General features: G+C 40.1%; 1 protein-coding gene across 2 annotated transcripts in view; it reads right to left on the bottom strand.

The window, feature by feature from the left end:
• Positions 1 to 22,714, bottom strand: part of PTPRB (protein tyrosine phosphatase receptor type B) — an 87,081-nt gene that overhangs the window by 36,292 nt on the left and 28,075 nt on the right. For both annotated transcript variants that reach the window (XM_026648800.1, XM_026648801.1), the window contains 9 exons: positions 15,183 to 15,461; positions 14,547 to 14,804; positions 13,344 to 13,607; positions 11,380 to 11,649; positions 8,084 to 8,344; positions 4,261 to 4,527; positions 2,913 to 3,176; positions 1,240 to 1,503; positions 331 to 594 (listed from right to left, as the gene is read on the bottom strand). In XM_026648800.1, coding sequence (XP_026504585.1) covers positions 331 to 594; positions 1,240 to 1,503; positions 2,913 to 3,176; positions 4,261 to 4,527; positions 8,084 to 8,344; positions 11,380 to 11,649; positions 13,344 to 13,607; positions 14,547 to 14,804; positions 15,183 to 15,461 — 2,391 coding nt within the window. The remainder of the gene's footprint in view (positions 1 to 330; positions 595 to 1,239; positions 1,504 to 2,912; positions 3,177 to 4,260; positions 4,528 to 8,083; positions 8,345 to 11,379; positions 11,650 to 13,343; positions 13,608 to 14,546; positions 14,805 to 15,182; positions 15,462 to 22,714) is intronic.

Below are 22,714 nucleotides of genomic sequence, written 5' to 3' on the forward strand. Positions count from 1 at the left end.
TACCTCTCTCTTTCTCTTTATTCATAAGAAGAATGATATATCTTTCCAGAGACAATAAAGAAAATAAAAGAATACTGTTGGAGTTGCTTTGTCTAGTTAGCTTTATATTCTGCATATAATATTACACAAGGATCTTTCTTCTGAGAATGTCAACATTCTTTACAGATGTTAATGCATTAAACATCACAAAACCTGCTTGTAGTTATGTAATAATATACTTATTTTACAGATGGGTAAATTGGGGAGCTGATTGAGATGTTAAGTGATTTCACCAAGGTCACAAAAGCAAACAAGTGGCAGAACAGTGTTTTAAAAGCTGTTTTCTCTTACCTGTCAGTCCTTCTATGAAAGTGGCACGTTGTGTGTCTCCACTGATTGTCAAGACAAGAATTTTGTACAGGCGCCCTGGGGTTAAAGCTGTGAACCAATACTCCTCAATGGTGTTTCCAAGGAAAATGGGTGGAAAGACCTTCATATCATTGAAAAGTAGCTGAATCTCATACTTATCGACATCCCCTTCAGCCTTTGACCAGGTAACTTGCAGGTCTTCAGTGCTTCTGTTACTAAGAGTCAATTCCTTCACTGACTCCGGCACTGAAAACACAATAGAAAAGAATAGCAGATAAACTCTTCGGGTGGTCATTATTCTGACGATTGCCAAGGAACATGACTTGAAATACCTCTTGTGATGTAAACCTTAGCATGCAAAATATTATTGAAACTAATGGAACCATCTTTTTGTTCTGTGTTTGTACAGAGCCTAGCACAATGGTCGGTCCATGACTAGGGCTTCTAGGAGCTACCACAATACGAAAAATAAAATAACAAATAAATGAATAAAAGCATGGATAACTCTCTTTCTGCACCTCCAGTCTGTCACATGAAAAACCCTTTTGAAAGAGGGAGATTCTATGTGTGTTGTCATTGCTTTTTAAACATAAATAACGGGTTGACATGGCAAAACCATACAACTTCGATTTTAAATATGCTATATTTTATCTCAGAATTTACAACCCTAAACAAACATATGTTTTTTTTTAATTTTCTCCATGTCTTTAATTAGACATCCACTGTAACCTAGTTGCCTCCTTTGGTCTTTAAAGCAAGACAAGTTTGAAGAGCCAAGCTATCAGCAGCAGATGGTAAAACAAGATTACCTTTTTACCTGTGTACTGTAAATAAAAATGCCCTCACTCCAATCAGAACTCTCTCAGGATATTCTCCATGGTATTTACTTACTTGTTCTGCCATTGATCCTTTTACTAGTCTCATATTTTCCACTCTGTGTGCTAACAGTGACACTGTATTGCCTCCCTGGGACCAGTTTAGTGAACACACATTCATTTTCATCCTTGGGGACTCTTTTTGTTTGGTTGAAGTCATTGTTGTTCTTGATGATCACTTTATAATTATCAAAATCTCCAGTGGCATGCAACCAGGACACCTTTAAATAGTCACTTCTTGCTGAATTGCTGACAGTAAGTCCCTGCACGCTTGAAGGTACTGCGGGGGTGAGAGGCGGGTAGGGGGGGAAAACACAGGCAAAGAATTAGGGATTCTGAAACAATAAATGCGTCACACAGAATATCCCGAGAAAAGTAACAGAGCACAGGCACTGCCATACCAGATTAGCTCAGTGGTCAAGTATCAGATACTTCAGAGAGAAGTGCAAAATCCCTTGCAGCCAGCAGTTATTGAATAGCCTGCCCACTGGGAACATTTCTTCCTAACTCCCATTAATTAGGGCTTGGCTTATACTGTGAAACATGAGGGCTGATCCCTTAACAGTGGGGTTTGTTTGTTTGTTTGTTTGAATTCTTGCTATTGTAACTCTGGCTGTTCTTGTTATCCACATACAAGTCCAATCCTTTTTGGAATCCTGCTACACTCTTTGCTTTAATGCTATCATATAGCAATGAGTTTCATAGGCTAATCTGCAGTGTATGAAAGAATATTTCCTTTTATTAGTGCTAAATTTGCTACCTTTCTATTTCACTGACTGTCCCCTTGTTGTTCTATTAAGAGAAAGGGGGTTATATTGCATATCTCTATCTTGTCCCCCCGCTTATTCCTCTGCTCTCTCAGATAAACAGTCCTCATATTTTAAATTTCTCTTCAGATGGAAGTTTTTCCATACCTCAAATCATTTTTATCACCCATCTCTGGCTCCCCTCTATTCCTGTTATATCCTTTATGAGATAGCATGTCCAGAAATAAAGGTGGGAGTTCACTTATATTATGGCATTATATTATTTCCAGTATCACTTTTCATTCCATTCTATTTGTATCTGAACATTTTATTAGCCTTTTTGGACCACTACCATACAGGACAGTACATGAAGGGCCAACTTACAGGGTCTGGGGAACAAAGTGCTTGAGTCAAAACTGTCATTTGATCTCAGCTCACCATGAGGGCTGCCAAATTTTGACTAGATTTTGCCCTTTCACAGAAGAAAAAGCTTCTTATCGCCTCACTTACTTTGGGGTCAAAATTACTGTCCTGGTGAAGAGAACAAATTATTTTAGCTAAGGATGGCCTTCCTATGCACTCACATTTTTTACTCCCAATCCTCCTTTGGTTATGATACAGTGAGGCTTTGGGCCAGATCCTCTTTGCATTGAAGTTAATTGAGGTTTTGTCACTGACTGCAATGTGAGGAAGATCAGGGGGTCTGATTCTCATTTATGCTAAGGCCACTTTACATTGTCAGTGTGGCGTAAAGTAGCCCTACAGTCATAAATGAAAAGCAAGCCCTAAATCTTAAGCACTGTAGTTTTAGAACTTGACCTTCCAATCCAACTCCTGTTTTGGTTAGCCATTACTGCAAGCACAGATCATCGCAAAGGACTGAACATGGGAGATGTGTGTGACTGAATCCACACAGAGCCCCTTTTCTTTCTGTCCCCTTTACCTGTTCGTTCCTGGCTGAAGGAATGATTTTCATACTTCCCACTCTTTGTGGTTATCATCACATTGTAGAGCCTGCCGGCAACCAGGCTGCTGAAAGAACATTCACTGAGGGCTTTGGAAATGGTTAGAATCTGAACCGTCTGGCTGTCATGAGAGAGTGTTACCAAATAACTATCCACATCTCCGGTAGCTGGCAGCCAGGAAACACTGAGGTAGTCGCTCCGTCCCGAATTATTCACCGTTACTCCGCTCACACTGGAAGGAACTGCGCAACAAAAGGAAAAAGCAGCAGAGCAGTTTTAAATAGCTTATTCCGATTGTTAAAGGCAGCAGGAATGTGTGGAATGTGACCAAGCAAAACAAAAAAGGTGAGGAGTCTTATTTAGTATTAGGAAGCCTTGCACCCCAAGTAAGTAGCAAACATCTGAGTTTCTGAGCAAAGACAGTGAAGTTATTGTCTATGGTGGTGAGGTCAAGGCTCTGATGGCACGTCTAATATCCTAGAGTGTTAGCTATCCTCCCAAAGTACTATTCCTCACCAATAAAAATAACCACAAATCCCTTTATCATTTTGAGACCAATGCAAAGATTTATTTCTAATTATCAAGAGTTTTCTACCCCCTAGTGGCCAAAAATAGGTACAAAATTGATCTGGTTCTTTTCAGTGATGCAAGATGTGCCGGTGGGTTTGACCCTGCCAGAACTGGTGACATTTTAGGTAATGATCAGAACTATTCTGGAGTTAAATAACATCATTACGACAGATCCTTACTGGCACAAATTGGCATAACTCCATTGAAGTCCACTGCAGTTAAGCTGATTTACACCAGGGGAGGATCTGACCCATTTTCTGCCATGGTCACTATTAATTAGGAAACATTAAGAAACTTTTTCAGCTTCCCAACTTTTCAGTGCTATTTTCTCACTTGTTAGTTTTTCCACGATTTTACCTGAAAATATCAATAGTTGTTTTCATGAAAAACATTTTGGTCAAATCACAGAATGTTTGGGTTTTGCCAAATTCACAAAAAATGGTACAATTTTTTCCCACACAGCTCAATATCCAAGAAACTGCTGTTGTTCTTTATTGCTCATGAAAGATTCAGAATTCTATGGCTCCCATCACTGGAGTACCTAATAACCAACAAACATTTTTTGCTCACAACAGCCCTGTGAGGTTAGGGAACGGAGGCATGACCTGTGCAAGGCCATGCATGGGAATCTGGCACAGAACCCAGATATTCCAAATCTTAGTCCACTGATTTAACCGAGACCATCCTTCCAAATGAGTTCAGCTTGTGGGAGGAGTTTACACAGATATGGTGGAACACTTCCTTCCACTTCCTTACCTGTCCTCCCTTCTGCAATCGTCTGTCTGGACAATATCCCTCCACTAACTGTGGTAACGACCACGGAATAGAGTCCTCCGGCTTTCAGGGAATGGAAATGGTATCTACTGGTCTCACTGGAAACACTCTCATTTTTAATGACAACATTTTCGTGAATCAGCAGCACTTGATACGACTCTACATCTCCCAGCGCCCTCGTCCAGTTGGTGAACAAACTGTTGGTTGCCCCCTGGTTTGTCACATGCAGGCTAGTCACCTGAGCTGGCACTATAATAGGAGAATGTCACAGTATAAGTAAACAGAAACAAACAAATCTCCCAAACAAACAGAGTTTAGTCACACTGAGGAAGTGCATCAAAAAAGCAGACTCAACAGGACTAAAAATAAACTAACGGTGGACTCCCAGACCTGCTTCCTGTCTGATGGACTGTGGTTTGTGGGAAACCATAAAGGCTTCCTGGTTTTAGCGCTATCCAGAAAGGTCTCCCAGGCTTTGCTTTCCTCAGTCAGCCCAAAATGAATCAAGAGAGGAGGGCTGGAAAGGATCTCATTTTATAAATGTCATTCAGATAAAAATAAATAACTTAGAAGTCATTTGTGTTTGTGAGGACTACTGAACGTGCACAGAGATCATCCCATTCCTAGCCAGTGTTAAACCAATTCCATGAACGCACAAGAACTAACTAAGGCAACACCTTTCACCACTTTAATTTTCTGAGTTACTGGGACATATAATCTTTCTAGTCTCTCTTGAATTTCTTTTCCTTCGGAAGAATTTCAGAGCACTGACTTTTCTAACATCTAATGATGGATTGAGGGGTAGCAAAATGTCACCTTTAAAATAAATAGGGGTGGGTGAACTTGTTCAGACAATAGAAAAAGGCTGCTGAACATTTAGCCCAAACGTTAACAAAAACCCAATGAACCCCTTTTTAAGGTTTGACCAAGTTTGATTAAAGCATGGAAATAAAGTTACTCCTTTTTGAATGCTTTCACATTAGTGTTCAGTCAGACTCAATCTTCCACAACCTAAAAACCATTTAGCTTTGGAAAATTCAGATCCAAACTACACATTTTGCTTTATATCTAGCTCAGAGCCTATATACTATGGCATTGGTCATCATAAATATGACTAGGCATATTGATAAAACAGATCAGATTAGGTCAGATTATACAGTGGTCTGAATCAAAATATTGAGTCCAGACAGGCTTGAACTATGGGAAAGTCTGGATCTGAATCTGAACTTCACCTCTCAGGCCCATCTGTGCTCTGCAATGGCTCTGCCCGATTTTTGTGCGAAAGACTCTTCTAGTGATATTTCAGCTTTTGAGAAGATGGCTGAATTTAATAAACTGTGTGCAGCACTTTTCATAGACTTCCATGAGGCCTTTGATTCAGGGCCTTGGGCACGTTTGGGGGTTTTGATGAGGCACCTCAGCCTCCCTGGGAAGATAGTGCTATTGACAGGGGAGCGCTATAGTGGCATGGAAAGCTATGTTTGCGTCGGTGACAGATGGCATGGTTTCCTATTACCAGGGAAGTTCTGGCATGGCTGAGTTCTGTCACCATCATTGTTCCATATCTGCACTGATTGGTTGATGGATAAGCTTGAAGAGGCAGCTGTCGGTGGCGTTGAGCTGTACACCATATTCTGCTTCGAGATCCTGAATACACCAACAACATTGTTGTGTTGGCTCAGTTTGGCGAATTGTTGCAGCTGGTGGGCGGTCTGGTCACGCAAGAAGCAGCACACATGGTCTGGTTATTAATCCAGATAAAACTAAATCTCTGGCCATGACCATCAAGTGGCCTCCAACTCCAGATTACAACCAGCTCAGTGTTAACCTGTCCAGATGGGACATCGAGCAGGTGGCAACTGTCAAATATTTGGGTAGCCATCACAGACAGTGCTGGGGGATGCTGAAAAGATGTGGATAGTCATATAGCAGCAGCTGTTGCCATGTTTCAAGCTCTTCAGTGCCTTCTGTAGGGATGTTGTGAGTCCATCAGGCTTGTGACGATCTACAAAATCAAACTCTATTGTATGGAAGTGAAATGTGGGCACTGAGGAAGGCTGAGAAACACTAGATTGACATTTCAGTTCTCATCATCTTTGTCAGCTGCTTCATATTACGTAGTAGGACAACGTCAGAAATGCGGATATGCCCAGGAACCGCTTCCATCAGCACAGGTGCCATTTCAGCGGCTTTCTTGATATGGAGATATTATTAGAATGGAAGACCTGAATTCTGAAATGTGTGTACCAAGGATTGCTGCAACATGGCTGATGAGCACACGGACATCAAAAGCTTCGATGGCATGACGAGGCTGCCAGTGGTGTACATAAAGAGAATACACAACCAGACCACATTAAGCAGCTTGTCAGAGCTAGTGGGGAGGGATAGCTCAGTGGTTTGAGCATTGACCTGCTAACCCCAGGGTTGTGAGTTCAATCTCAATCCTTGAGGGGGCCACTTAGGGATCTGGGGCAAAATCAGTGCTTGGTCCTGATAGTGAAGGCAGGGGGCTGGACTCAATGACCTTTCAAGGTCCCTTCCAGTTCTAGGAAATAGGATATCTCCTTTAATTTATTTAAAATTTTTTGCCAGGGGGTCACATCCCTTTGGGATTTGCCATGATGATGATGATGAATGATATTTTTGGACTGACTGGAAGTAGGAAATACTGGAGGACTTGTGAGAAAGCCTGTATCTGTGAGAGTCCCAGCTACAGTTAGCAAACCAAATAGCTTCTGGTAGTTGAGATAAGGTTCAGATAATCTGAGGTCTGGGACACTCATCCAAACCTAGCGTCCAACCTTTTTGAGGTTTGCTCATTACAAGTTATAATTTAATGCCTAATGTGTATTACTCCTGCCTGATTTGCCCACATACATGGATTCACAATTAGTGCAGTGTGACTCTACACCCTTTCCTAGGAGAAGGGGCCTGATGCAGAAGGAAATTAAATCCTAGCCATTTAAATCACAAAATGGAATAATGGAGGCTGAAGTCAAGACTTCTACACCTTGGAAGGAAGGATAAAATTTTATTAAGCTTTATAAAAGGACATGCTCAGTCTTATGGGCCTACAATTAGACTAACTGCACTCACAGTATGTTTTTATCCTGTGCTATGCCTAAAGGAATTCCCATTTTTAAGGCAAGAATGCATCAGGCAGGCAAACAAAGAAATAGGTTGGATTTAAACTTAGACACAGGCCGAAAAAAATAGCGCCTTGTGGTTTTTACAAAAGCACCACCCAACAGTCACTTCAATTTTGCTTGTGTTGCAGCCCTCATCCTGAGGAAAAGATGGAGTTTTTTTTTTAATAAAAAAGGCAGCAGGATTCAAAATATGTTTTGAAGGTCACCTCCATTTTGTGTCTGCCAACTTTGAAATGTCCCCCTTCAAACAATTCTTTCCCAACCCCCCGCCTCCCCAAAAGGTACATCTGTTGAGGAACAAATCAGGAAGCTGACGTTCTCTAAGATATTAATTGAAAACTGGACTTATTATCCTCATCCTATGTACATTTACCAGATATTACAGAAACTTTTCAGATACCAGTATCCATCAGGAACTACATATCCATCCTAGAAAGCCATGGAAAATGGCAGAAAAAGAGACTGGATGTTCTGAGATATATTGCAAGACACAAAAGAGATTTAGAAATGTAACATTTCTATTAAGAAAATGTACACAAGTTCAAGGGTGTTGATATCTGGGCACTACTTTAATATGATTCAGTACAAAGAAAGCAACAGGTCATTATTGCTGGTTAGCAGAAGTTGGGATTAGAAGTGGATTGATAGGGTGTTACCTGTTCTTCCCTCTACTGAAGTCCAGTTGCTTAAATCCCCACTAATGCTAGTGACTGTAGCTGTGTATTTCCGTCCAGGTACCAGATCACTGAAAGTATATTCTTTAGCTTCTTTCACAAGAGCCTTGTTTATGATGGTAAGATCCCTGTCTCCCAGTGAAACCACGTAACTGTCCCATTCTGCAACAGGGGTCATCCACATGACACTAAGCGAAGATTCATTAGCATGCTTTACCCGGAGCTGAAGAACAGGCTGTGGAGCTAAGGGAAGAACATGAGTATAGCAATGAGCAAAGGACTTTGCAATGGACACACATGCCACATCTTGACCGCGCTGCTGTCAGGAGCTAGGCTAGCAATAAGAGAGTAACAGAAATTTTACTACCAATGGGAAATGGCTTTGCCTGAGGCTGGGGCACAAATCTCACAAAATATCTCTGTGATGGTCTGGTAGCAGCAGATCTCTGACTAGAGGGTTAAGGGAACAGACTTTAGCAAGACATTATGATTACAGCCCCTGATTCAGCATGGGTGTAATTTTTAACATCTGACTAGCCCTATTTAAGTTAATGAGACTACTCACATGCTTAATGCTAAGCAGCTGAATCAGGGGCTATAAACAGGGACATAAAACAATTATACTGGAAAACAGATTAGGGCAAATGTAGCTGTGACAAACAGTCATGTCAGTTACATGTCTGGGGCCACATTCTGTTTACTCTGCTGTACTTCTGGAGTAATTCTACTGAAGTTAATGGAGTGACTCTGAATTTATAGTGGTATATAAGAGCAGAATTTGGCCCTGAGTGTGTATTGGTAAATTGATGTGCGCGGGAGGAGGGTGCTGGCAGGGCAGCCCGCAGTGGGGCGCCAATGAGAGGGCTCCCAAACTGAGTGGCATTGCAATCCAGCATGCAGGGTTGCAGCACTACTGCTGAAATATGGCCTTGCAGCCCCTCCGTCAGAATGGAGGAGCTGCTGGGCCAAACCTGAGTGACCTGTGACCTCACGTGTGAGGTTGCAATGCCTGGAGCAGGCAGTTGGGACCAGCCCCGTGTGACAGAAGCTGAGCCACCTCTGTGGGGTAAGTGGACTTCAGGCTCGCTCTCCAAGCCCCCACTCCTCCTTGGGGCTTTCTCCTTAGTGGTAATTTATTTTGGAAGGATGGGGGAGGTGGCCTCAGCTTCAGATTTTGCCTCAGGTGCCCCAAAACCTCTGTGTGGCCCTAGGTGCTGGGCATTCATAACTGAATTTGAGCTTATGGGCTAGATTCTGGTCTCTGTTACTCTGAATTTATACTAGTGTTAATCCATTGACTTCAAAGGAGTTACTGCAGGTTTGCACCAGAGAAAGAGAAATCAGCATCAGAATGCCTTTGACTTTAATTACTCTGGATTTACATCGGTGTGAGATCAGAATCTGGCTTGCTGAGTTAAATTGTTCAGAAAACGGTGGTGAATGCTAAATTAATATAACGTGCACTGATCTGGCATACCGTGGCTGTGCAAAATGAGTGCAGTTTATACACCCAGGAAGTGAAACATGAGGGTGTAGCAGGTAAAACACCCAATCAGGCACACCCTGCCTTATCTTACACCCTCCTGTTGATTGCTTTTCCTGTTACACCCTCCCTCATGCCCCTCTCAGTGTGTCAATTACATTTATTTTCAGGTACAGAGTAAAATCCTACCTATTACACATGAAACAAGTGTCAATTAAGACACATAAACCAAATTCTGATTTGACTTATTCCAGCGTGTGACTCCAGAGTAACACCATAAAACTCACCGCACTTAATCTGGATATGCATTGATGTAACAGAGTAGAATTGACCCATTGTATATGCTTGTTGGAGCACATAAACTGGAGGTGCAATCCTTACTCCTGAACCAGCCCTAGTTCAAATCAGTAATACTAGCTAGCTAGTAAGGGAAGTCAGCCCACACAGTGCACACACAAACATCCACTGCAGGAACGACAGTATCACACTCATTATAGGAATGTTGGATGTATCTCCAGGAGCATCAGTCAAAAGAAAGCAGCACTGAACTCTTAGAAACCTTGCATCAGGCCTTGGTTCTGATAGATGGGTAATGCCGCATCTGTTTCTGATGCAAGCTGCACACATTTGATTCCTAAGAGGGCCACTAACTAATCTATATATTTGCTACTACCATCTGTGGTGTGCAGAGGCTGGTGTTTTCTGTGCTATTTCTGTGTTCACACCCACCTGCTTTTTGTTTTCATCACATTCTCATGCAGCCTGCTGAGCTGGTGGACGCTTGCTTCTGGAGTGTTGTTCATTGCCCTTAGCTGCTTCCTTATAGTGAGCCACCTGCCCCTTTGTTCCTGTACCTAGCACACTTATCTGAGAAAGGACAGCTTCTGTGATGCAGGTGGATCTTGGGGCAGAGAAGAGGCTACTCTAAATTAAACCCATGAGACATCCTTAAAATTAGGCACCCTTTCATCATTTACACCACTATAGGATGCGTATAAGTGTATTTTGAAAATGAGGTACTCCTCTCTTCTTCAGCCTGATATGCCCTTAGACTATTCTGATCTCAGTTATACCAGTGCAAATGCAGATTATCTCCACTGATGTCAGTAGAGTTAGATTTATGGTGAACAAAGTCTGGCACATACTCTCACATACGGCCGTTTACACACCATAGGATGGCCCACTGTCTTAATGTGTACATCACTCAATTACATCTCATGGATCTGATTCTGCTTTCATGTGCAAGGTAAAACTGGAGTTACTTCCCGGAAGTCAATGGAGTTATCCCAGTGTAAAAGTGGTGTGAGATCCAGATCAGGTCTTTCATCCCTGAATGAATGCAAAACCAGTCCAAATCACTCTGCTTTACCACTTACCTCTTTTTTTTGACCACCTGAAATTTGATGTGCAATTTATAACACTCTTCACACCACCACTGAATTTGGTCCCATCTCTTTTAAAGAGAAGAGTCACTATTTTAAATATTAAATTGTGGCTAATCAAAAGGATAGAACTCCTGAACAAAATCTGAATGAGGAATTCAGGATTTGGCCCAATAATAAATTAAGCAAACAAACGAATAATAAGAATCTAGGAATTTGCTCTTTCATTTACAGTTATTATGAAGATGACCACAAATGTTTCGAGTTAAAATAGTTATCTATGTTCATGTGAAAGCGTTTTCCTAGTGAATCAGTATAATACACACCACTTATTTTAATTTTTTTCTAGCTACCAAAAATAGCCAACTTGAAAGTTTGAAGTTTCATGCTATCAGTATAATGAGATTGCTGACCTGTTCTGCCTTTGCAGCGAGCCGTGTTCTGTAAGCCTCCACTCTCCACTATGACTGCCACCTCATATTGTCTTCCTGGGATGAGTCCTATATCCTGGATGACATATTCTCTTCTGTCTTTCTTTAATGTAGTGTTCAGCAGCACAGTGGAGAGGTTGAACAACACAATGTAGTATCTGTCCCAGTCTCCAGCAGGGGGCAGCCAGCTCACTGTCAGAGACCTCAGCCAACCACCACTGCTAGCTTTCAGCTCTGAAACTTTCTGAGGAACTGAAATACAGACACAGGTGAGTAATTTTGTGTTTTGGGGGGGGGAAACATAACTGAACAGCAGTGAAACCTGGCTCACAGCTCAGACATTGCTGAAGTGCTTTGATCAGTTATAGTAACATCAAGGCCCAAATTTTTCACCTGTCAATGGGAATTAGATTCTTAAGAGTTTAAATCACTTTTGAAAATGAGATTTATGGTCCTAAGTCAGTTATGCATTGCAACACTGAACGCAGCAATGCCTAAATACCTTTAAAAATCTGGGCCAAAGTGCATTTTGACAAGGTGTAGTACTCATCTGAGAGAGAAATTTACCCTCTCCCACACAAAGAACTCACTGTTTGTCAGTTACTGACATCAGAAATTTTGAACCCTAAATCAGAGGTTAGCGAAAACCTTATGCATCTTCAGAATGAAAAGTGCAGCATTTTAAGTTATTTTTCCTGCTGTTTTCTGTAGTTGTTTAACTCAGATGGACTCTATTAACAATTTTTGGATGTCCTGCAAGTACTCTTCACGCACTTGAAAACTTTTCCAATCTAAATTCTACCAATTGCCAAGAGGTGTAGGATGGAAGTAACGTGGACTCATGGTTAATAGTAGTGTGTGGGTGGGTGGGGAGAACTTTGGCAGACTTTTCAGTTTGATCAATCAGATAAGATGAAAAATACAACTAAAATAAATAAAATAACCCAACACCACAAAGACTGCCATGTGCCTTAGGCCTTGGCTACACTGGCGCTGTACAGCGCTGCAACTTGCTGCGCTCAGGGGTGTGAAAACGCCCCCGCTGAGCGCAGCGAGTACAGCACTGTAAAGCGCAGGTGTAATCAGAGCCTGCAGCGCTGCACGCTGCTGCGGCAGCGCTGGGAAGTCCTGCGTGTAGCCAAGGCCTAAGTCAGTGCTGTGGGCAGTCAAAATGGCTTACATTTAATGAGCTATGCCTAGAACCAGGATCTTGCTTACGACCAAGTTTCATAGCATATCAAATGCTTAGGATCTTAACATTGATGAGTCAGTTCCAATATATATAAACAAACTCTAGAACTGTTGTGATTGAGACCGAAGACTTGAACATGTCTGACTTGTGAGTTTTTTTCTATCCACAGATATATGACCATAGTGGGGCAATGTCGTTATACTTTGTTGATAGTTTTAAATAATTTCACAGTATCTTACATGCATACTTACATATACTGTAGCCCCATTTTATCTCTCTCTCTGGATGGTGTTCAAAATAATAAAATTGAGCAAAAGCTATTGAATGTACAGACGCTGAATAGTTTTGCTACAGGCTCAACCAGCTACTGATGTCTATCTACAGCATGTACCACCGCTTCCTTCTGACAGGTCAGCACTGTAGCTTTAACTACTGGCTGCAAGGTTGCTGTAAGCGGACTGGACAGTAAGGAGTACTGTAAGATCAGCCCAACAATTTTTACCTCACAGAATCACAGACTTTAAGGCCAGAAGGGACCACTAGATAATCTACTCTGACCTTCTGTACATCACAGGCCACCAACACCAGCCAGCACCGGCACACTACACCCAACAATCAAACCTCAGCAACCTCATATTGCCTAGCAACCAAACCCTCTTATCTTCCAACACGATCTTCTACATGGCAATGTATTCAATGGGATAGATCAAAGTGGCTTTGATTACAAATGTTCTTACTGATGCACAAGATTTACCTGTCCTGCCAGTTGCTATCTTGTCAGTGAATAATTCACCAGTGATTGTGCTGACAGTGACCTGATAAAGACTTCCTGGAATCAACTTGTCAAACTGAGCCTCTGTGACCTGGGGCTGTAAAGTTTTGATTTCTTTAATGGATCCAAGATGAGACAGAGTGATATTGTAGAAATCTAGGTTTCCTAGAGGTCTTTTCCATGTAACTTTTAATATATCCAAGCTGCCATCACTCGTCACCATCAAATCTGAGACTTCTGCTGGGGCTAAAAAAAACAGAACAAGAAAGGAAACAAAAATATTTCACCCAGAGTATACAACCCCCCTTATTACACACAACCCCCCCTACTACAGCAGCATGGCATGTAGTTTGATTTTTTTAAACCTATATTTAAGACCATTTATACCCAAAGTGGCTCTAATAACATTGCTTACTGTAACATCGCTGGATGATCAAATACATGAGTCACCCCCTTATTTTCATTGATTGTGCATGTTGAATGTAAAGGCTGATAATGGCATGCGCTGCTCAAGGTTATTGATAGCCGGAGAGGTGTTAGCACAATAAAAGCTGTAGTTTGACTGGAGTTATTCCTGATTGACACCGGTGCAAGTGGGATCAAAATATGACTCTTTGTATTTTGACATTTCACCAGAAGAAAAGCAAACCAACAACTCTTACCTTGTTTTCTGCTAGGGTTGTTCTTAAACATATCAAAAGTTACAAAGGTTCTTTTCTTCCTATTTTGTTTTTCTAAAGTGACCGCTTTGGCCCATGCTATTCCATGCAGATTTAAATAGTGGGTCACAATCTACTGTCATGCCATATGCATAATTCCCAGTGAAGTCAACAGGAGTTTTCAGTGAGTCTCAAAGTCAGGATTTCTAACCCCCCAAAAAGGAACTACTGAAATATTTACCTCCAATTTTTCAGAAAACCACTAAGCTCTGCAACTCACATCATTAAAGTCAGTGAGGCTCATGAAGTTAAACCCCATACAATGCTATGAAAGAATGGGGCTGTATGCTGCCTAGATTCAGGCATACAACACTCAGCTGGGGTCAGCTGGAGCTCTGCCACACAGAGGGCAGAATTATGAAGCTTAGTGTTCAGTTTAGGCCAGATCAAACAATCCCACTTATTATTTTGAAATGCACTGTATTGCAACCTCACCGTTTTACTATGAGTTATTATGATATCATACCTGTCCTAACAAGTTTAAAGTTGTAGCTCTCTAGTCCTGCAGCTTCAGCTATGATAGTGAGATTATACAGATGTCCTGCTGTAAGTCCAAGAAAAGTGTAGGAAAGTAAGCGTCCCTCATAGTTGATCTCACGAACTGGTCCTTCTTTATCCAGTAATACCAGCCTGTATCGATCCACATAACCAGAACCAGGTAACCATGAAACGTGGATAGTGTCTGTCTTGACACTGATCTGAATGTTTTGCACTGGGGATGGCACTGATGAAATAAAAAACATATGTTTTACAGGTAATGGTTTTCTTCAGTATCTGAGCAAGATTGAACTGTTCAACTTTGCAAAGATTTTGAGTGTTTAGGGTTTGCCAAAAGCAAAACCAAAATTGATGACCAAATTGGACCTGTCAACATTTCTTCATACTTAGAAGATGTCTCTTAAAATTAGTTAGAAATTCTTTGTTTACTTCTATTTATAACCAACGCGAACCATTTGTTAGGTTAATGTAGACTGATTACATGCGTAATTTGCTATCTAGGAGAAATGTATATCTATACCCTTTTTGAAATGCATAACCTCAAAATGTGTGTAAAAATGCTCAGTAGCCTTATTGAGATGCACTACAGTAAAACAGGTCTCACCAGTAGATCCGCTGATGTGAATCGCTGGGGTGCTTTTATTTCCAGCAACTGCAGTGATGATAACATTGTATTTGCTCCCAGGGGTGAGATTGGAAAAGGTCTCTTCTCTTCTTGAAATACCTCCTTGTATTGAGACATTCTGTATCTTTTTATTATTATGATCAGATAATTGTAGCTGATACCAGTCCACCTTTCCTGAGGATGGACTCCACAAGACCTGCAAGCTTGTGGAAGTAGTTTTTTCCTTATTAATTTCAAATTTAGCTGGTGGTAAGGGATCTGTATTAAAAATAACAACACAAATATTAATTTAGTTGGGTTTTAGAAGAGTTTTATAGGTTAGTTCAATCAACTCCAACAATTTCCCAGTTTTTCATCATTCCACAGCAAATCTGTATTGAAAATTCTCTCTTTATTCCATTCCCAAACACTATATTCACTGAAAACACAACTAATCTTCCTATAAGTTGGCCCTGGAGAACCCAGCTCTATGTATAGTATAGAAAAGCGCATGCTTCAGTGTGTGTAAACAAAGATTTTCAAAATCTGTTGACAACAAAACTATGGCATCACTGTATCAGAAACAGCCCTGCAGTCATAATGACTCAGGATACTGTCGCCTATAAATATTAGAGCATCAGTGACTAACTTTCAGGCGCTTATGCCAGATTATGAGGGTTTTTTTAGTTGAATGCACAATACAACACCACAAATAAATGCACAACATATTTCAGCATTTCCCAGCAGTTAAGTTGGACACAAAAGTGTGTAAATTTAAAGTTCTTCAAGATGAAAGTACAATTTTAATTATGATAGTGTTTTGCTTTTTGCTATTGTCTTCAGTCAGCATAAGCACCTTCTGACAATACATATCCACTCTTCTACTGGAAGGGTCTCCAATACCAGAAGTATTGTCCTGCACACCATGTCTAAAAACAACAACAATAAAAAAAAAACCCACCTGTATATAAGCTTTTAGAATGTATACTTTAAAGGACTATTCTTTGAGAACATATCAAATTGATTAAGTAGTCATCCTGGGCAAAACTGCTTGAGAGAAAGCTTAAGCTCCAAAAATGAGAGCAAGTATACTCCAAAATGTACAGACTTTTGATTATTTTATAGTTTCCTGTAACTAAAAGAAGTCATTATACGCTGATGCACTAAAGCTCTCATTTGTATTTGGTAACATAGTTATGTTAATGTACAAAAGAGTACTAAAGTTGCAGACTTAAGCACTCAAAAGTTAGGAAGTGACTGAATTTAGTGCCCATGCTGCCTTAATACAGTCTCCTTGTGCATATGCCTTGCCCAACATAACACACAAAGAGTGTGGCAGAGCCAGGCAGAGATCCCGGCTGTGCAGGATACCAGCACCGCATCTTAACCCCCTCAAAACCCATCCTTTCCCCTCTTTCAACCCACTGCTTCATTAACTGTGCACCCTGAGTAAGGCAGGGGCCGTATAAAACAAATGGGCAACGTTCATTCAGGCATTTCCTAACTTTTGAGTGCCTGACTTGGCAAATGTAATATTCTTTTAATATAATTTCTTCTACGTAAACTTCTAGGTTTAAAAAACAAACAAACTAACACCCTCCCCCCTTAAATTCCATCCAAACCACACTGACCCTTCCATAGGGGTCTGCTCCAGGCTTATTCTGCACACAGGAAAGTCTGGGCGGTGGAGAAGCCTGGAGGAAGCCTGGTAAGGCTGCTGTGAGTTAGAGCATCCTCCAGGGCTTCTCTTATTGGGGGGACACACAGGCTGCTAGAGCAGGTTAGAATCTGGGAGGCACAAAGGTGGTTTACAGTCACCTTCGCCCTCTCCGCTGGGCCTTAAATTTTAGTGCAGCACAGAATGTGGCTCTGAATTTGATTTTCAACCTCTTCTGAAGTGACCTTGTGCAACCTCTCAGTTACCCTATCTGTAAAATGGGAGGAAATGTTACTTGCTTGCCTCCTAAGGCGGGGGGCGTGAGGCCTTGCTCAGTAATAAGGGCTGCAAAGAGCTGAGACTAGAATTCATGGTCTCCATTTTGGTGCCCAGCACAACAGTTCTTGCTAGGCCAAAGTGATGGTGGCAGCTGCTACTACTTTCCTGCTCCCTCCCCATCTGGAACTCTGTACCTGGGAGCGTGCTCAGGGGCATTTGTCTGTGAGGAAGCTCTTTGGGGCTGGAGCATGCTCAGTGCAGATGGACTGTTGAGAAATTTTAACCACTCGCCTTTAAAAAGCTCTGCTGAGCATGTGCAAATGGCGATTTTCCAGGTGTCAGTCTGATATGATAGGAATTTCAGAGGAAAACACAAGGCAAATCTCTGAACCGAGGACTCTGCTGAATTTCAAGTTCCTGCTTCAAACCACAGAGGCACTAGAGCGCTTCAAATAACAGATGGAAGAAAATTGAAATGGACAGAACTACCTATTTTTCTCTTAACCTTTTGGAAACAATGAACTGATTCAGCTGAAATTAAAAAAAAAAAAAAAAAAAAAATGCACCTGAGGCAAAGTGCAAACAGAGAAAGTCTCAGGCCAAACAGTTAAAAGCTTGAAAGAGCTGCAGCGATCGCAACAGCAGGTTGTAATGGAAAGTGTCAGGCAACCTTAATTATAAGACTTTGCTACCAGCTCCACCTATAATATATAATAATCCATTAAAGACTATTATCCGGCAAATAGAAAGAATGTAAAATTATTCTTTGAAGGTGATTGGTCAAAGTAGAAAAAGTCACCCTTTAGGAGTCAAACAAATACTACCATTGTGTAAGGTAAGAATTTCCAGCATCTCTTAAGTGGAGAAGAACCATAGGTGATAAATGGAAGGATCTTTCATTCTTGCTGAAACAACAGAATTAGGATTAGGCTGACTGACTGCAAAAGTAATCAACACTGTAATCATGTCTCTTACCAAATCGTATAAAAGAGAATAGCACATTATTATTTTACGTGCTACAGTTTCTTCATAATGTACACTGTGCTGGGTGTGGAATTTAATTTCCAAGGTGTATTTTTAAAAAAAAGTTGCGTGCCTAGAAGGTGAAGTTCAGAAATTCAAACTTTATCTAATCTATCTGGCCCAGAAAACAAAACACTCAGTCTTTTGTACATCCGTTAGAACAAAGGAACAATGAGATTGGGAAATGCCTGGGCTCAAAGAGCTCTGGCTGGAAACAAACACTTAAAAAACCATTTACATTGTTATAAAATTCTCTGCTGGCAACTGTCCCACACTGATATATCACAGAAATAAAACATTTTCATGAAGATATTTTTATACTACTCTATAATGAACGAATGCCTTTGAATATATAAAATAAATCAATCTGGGGTTTTAATTTTTTTTTAAATTCTAATGCACTAATATCTTAGTTGTGAATTTTTTTAGTAAGAGTACTTACTGGACATGCATAGCCCTTGTATGTACATTTGATTAACTGACTAGTTATGATTACAGCTGCAGAGTCCCAAAGACATGATGGATTGTAATTATGGAAACATAATATATTATCCATGAGAAAGATATAATCTAGGATGTAAGCACAGGACTGAGAGCTGGGAACTCTCAAATTCCAATCTCAACTCTTTGTGGCCTTCAGCAAACCACTTAACCTCTCTTTCTCTCTCTCTCTCTGTTTCCGCTTCTATATATCAGAGATAATACTTACCTACCATACAGGAATTTTGTGAAGATTAGTTAATGGGCCTGATCCTACAGTCCATAAACGATCAATATCTTTGGGATGAGCTGCATAACGTTTTGCTTCTTGTGAGGAATGAAGCCCAAATTCATGATGATAAAACCTTTATATCACACTACACTATTATAGATTATGAATAGAGAATACATCTCTTCAGAGGATTATTATTATTTAAAATTTGTAATGCTTACAGGCTGACTATGTCAGGGTCCCATTATGCTCAATGCTGTCCAAGATACAGTAAATGACATTTGTCCCAAAGATCTCACAATTTATAGAATTACAAGGACGGTCCACCAACTTCTGTGGAGTTTATAAAGCCACAGAAAAAAATAAGGGGGGTTTAGTCTTATCTCCAAATTGGCTTGGAGTCTGACAGAGTTTATGAACTCTGTTGGTATATTACTAGGGTGATAGAATTTTTATTCAGTTCAAATACTTAACTTTAAAGTGGTTGCTAGCACAGGTGCCTGTATTTGTCAGTGGAACCAGTCTGAGACAAGGCAGTAACAGTATCTACCAGTTTTGTATTTTAGGAGAATACCATAGAATCATAGAACTGGAAGGGACCTAGAGAGGCCATCTAGTCCAGTCCCCTGCACTCAAGGCAGGACTAAGTATTATGTAAACCTTCCCTGACAGGTGTTTGTCCAACCTGCTCTTAAAAATCCCCAATGATGGAGATTCCATAACCTCCCTAGGCAATTTATTCCAGTGCTTATGTAACCTTATGGTTCCAGTGCTTATGTTCTGTCCCATCTTGTGGCACCAAGACCACTTAAAGAGAGAGATAAAATGAGTCTGCTCTACAACTTTAGCTAACAGAGAGTTGGCTTTTAGCTCATGCTGTAGCGGCTCATGCACTAAGCGCCAAAAGTCCCTGGTTCGATCCCGCCTGCTGACGACCGGGGTCTGTCGGCATTACACTTAACCACCCTGACCATTAGGAAGTTTTTCCTAATGCCCAACCTAAACCGCCCTTGCTGCAATTTAAGCCCATTGCTTCTTGTCCTATCCTCAGAGGTGAAGAAGAACAACTTTTCTCCCTCCTCCTTGTAACAACCTTTTATGTACTTGAAAACTGTTATCATGTCCCCTCTCAGTCTTCTCTTTTCCAGACTAAACAAACCCAATTTTTTCAATCTTCCCTCATAGGTCACGTTTTCTAGACCTTTAATCATTTGTGTTGCTCTTCTCTGGACTTTCTCCAGTTTGTCCACATCTTTCCTGAAATGTGGTGCCCAGAACTGGACACAATACTCCAGTTGAGGCCTAATACCATGTTGTACAATGTATTAAAACCTCATCTAATTATAGCTAAACCTAGTGTCTCTATGAATGAAAATATAAGAGTCAACAGCAAGTTTTAAATAATTTATTCAAAAACTAAGGAAATACCCAAATAAAAACTTCATTAAGATACCTTCAAGATTCTAAAGACCAATTAATTACTTCTGGATTTTAAAATATGTATTTCCCCACAAATTTAAACTTAATTTAGAACTTCCTAATGTAAAAAAGTGTTTTTTAAATAAGGGCTGGATTCAAAAAAGGACTTAGGCACCTAACTGCTACTTTTGGTGCCTAAATCCCAGAATCAGGCCCCAATGGGATTCACAAGCCCCCTGCTCAGCTACAGCTGAACCCTGTAGGCCTAAACTCACTCAACACCTAAGTTTTTGCAGTGAAAGTTCCATAGGTGCCCATGTTTCTGCCAGTGTGCAGAAAAGTTTCTGCTGCTCCCCTTTAGGTGTTCAGATGCCTAAGCCTCAGTGCGATGCACAAACCAAGGGAAGATGGTTGTTTCTCCATCTAACTTGCCTATGGAGCCCAATGCAGTTATCTTGTGAATCTGGCCCTAATGTTCTAATTAATGCCTTGAAGTCACTCAGAGGGACTGCTCAGATGTAAAAAGTTAAACATGTGCATAAGTGTTTGCAGAATCAGGGCCCAAGTGTTTTTGTCTGAAAACATATAAAATCCAATCCTACCACCTTTATTCATACAGTGGTCCTTATTCACATTTGAATAAGGGTTACAAGACAGCCCCCTAGACACACATTTTGTCATCACAGATTTTAAAATATCAATAATATTGTCCAGAATATATATATGTAAATGTATATCTTGTACACTAGTTTACATATTTTAAATACTACAGAACTGCCAATATCAATACTAAAATATGCCAAAGGCACAAACTTGATGCCTAATCACATCTGTTATCTTAGGTTTACAGTGCAGAATTTATCAGAAGAGCTCAGTTCTGATAAATTATCAGCATTTCCCCTCTCATTTGCTGCTCTCCAAAAATAGCACTACTATCAAAATGAAACAGCAATATATATAATATTTATGCCACATTTTTGGGGAGTGAAGACCAGTTGTAGAGGTACAGATATTGTCTTTTCTAATTAATAATCTGTAGACTAAAGATTCTTCAGTAAACATCGCCATGACAGACTTCACCTGAATGAACCTTTGTGGTGTTTTGGATCAATGTTCTACAAATTAATAGTCTTCAGTTGTCAAATTAAATGGCAATTTAGGTAAACTCTTTTTTCTTGTGTAGAAAAAGCCCTGTCTTTTAACATATAAAGTTTTTCTTTTAATACATTAACGTATTAAATTACATTATCTTAAATTACTTTAAGAGTATGAATTATACTCACAAAAGCAAATCCAATTAAAGGTTTTCCTCAATTTAAACCTTTTGCTTAGGAATTGCAGCATGTGTGAGATCAATTACTATGCATTGATCTCACTTTAAATACCAAAGCAGAATGGAGCAAAATAAAGATAGAAAGCTTTTTTTTTTTTTAATTTTAGAGCTTAAATTAAACTTCAACATTATTTTAACTACCCTACCACTTCATATTGTAAGTGTGAACATTTGACATTAAGGTACAGCATTAAGCAAAACATCATGGGCAAACGTAAACTCGGCATGAGAACTAGCCTATAAAAGCGTAAGAAGTACTGAATGTTCACGAGAAGTTATGTATGTGGTATATATAACATAGATGATTTTATACATATCTATATACACAATGGGCCTGATTCTGCTCCTATTAAAGTCAATGGGAATTTTGCCTTTCAGTATAATCTGCCCCAAAAGGTCCCCTCACACAAACACACTCATAGGTTAGTTTCCAAGAATGAATGCCTTTATAGATTCAGTTTCCATAACTTAGTTCACAAAAGTACTGACACTAGAAGTGAGTGAGAAAAAAGTGGGGAAGTCTTCCAGAAAACTAGAGTAAAATGTTGCCCCTAGTGGAAATGAAGGAATAGCTTCTTTAAAAACTGTATATTACTATATACTAAAATGTACTGTATTATACTGTAAGGTTTTACTGCCTTGTTAAACCTTAACAAATCAAAGACATTAATTAAAACATTGTAAATAGTTACATTTGGCAGATAATTGTGTATTTCTATACATAATCCAAATTATGTACATGGCTTTACTACATTCAGGTGCTGGGTAATATTGCAAAGTAAATATTGCAAATAAAGCAACCTGAGTAGCTGCTTCCATAGGTAATTTTCACAATCTCCTTGAGAGATATGTATAAAAAACCCCTCTCTCCTTCTTGCTAACTTCTCTGCTATCCAAACCCAACCCTCACCTAGATCCAGGTAAACCAATTTGGAGGATTTCAGCTGTAAACTTTTGTCAACCTTATTACTTTGTATCCAAAAGACGTGATAATACAAATATTGTACACAGATCTGTTTCAATCATTCTGTCATTTTCTTATATTCTGTGAAAGGCTGTTCACCAAGACGGAAAACTGTCAAAAATGATATATATAAACCATTGTCCAA

Source organism: Terrapene carolina, unplaced genomic scaffold, assembly GCF_002925995.2.
Source record: "Terrapene carolina triunguis isolate 2854851 unplaced genomic scaffold, T_m_triunguis-2.0 Scaffold68, whole genome shotgun sequence".
Classification (NCBI taxonomy): Eukaryota; Metazoa; Chordata; order Testudines; family Emydidae; genus Terrapene; species Terrapene triunguis.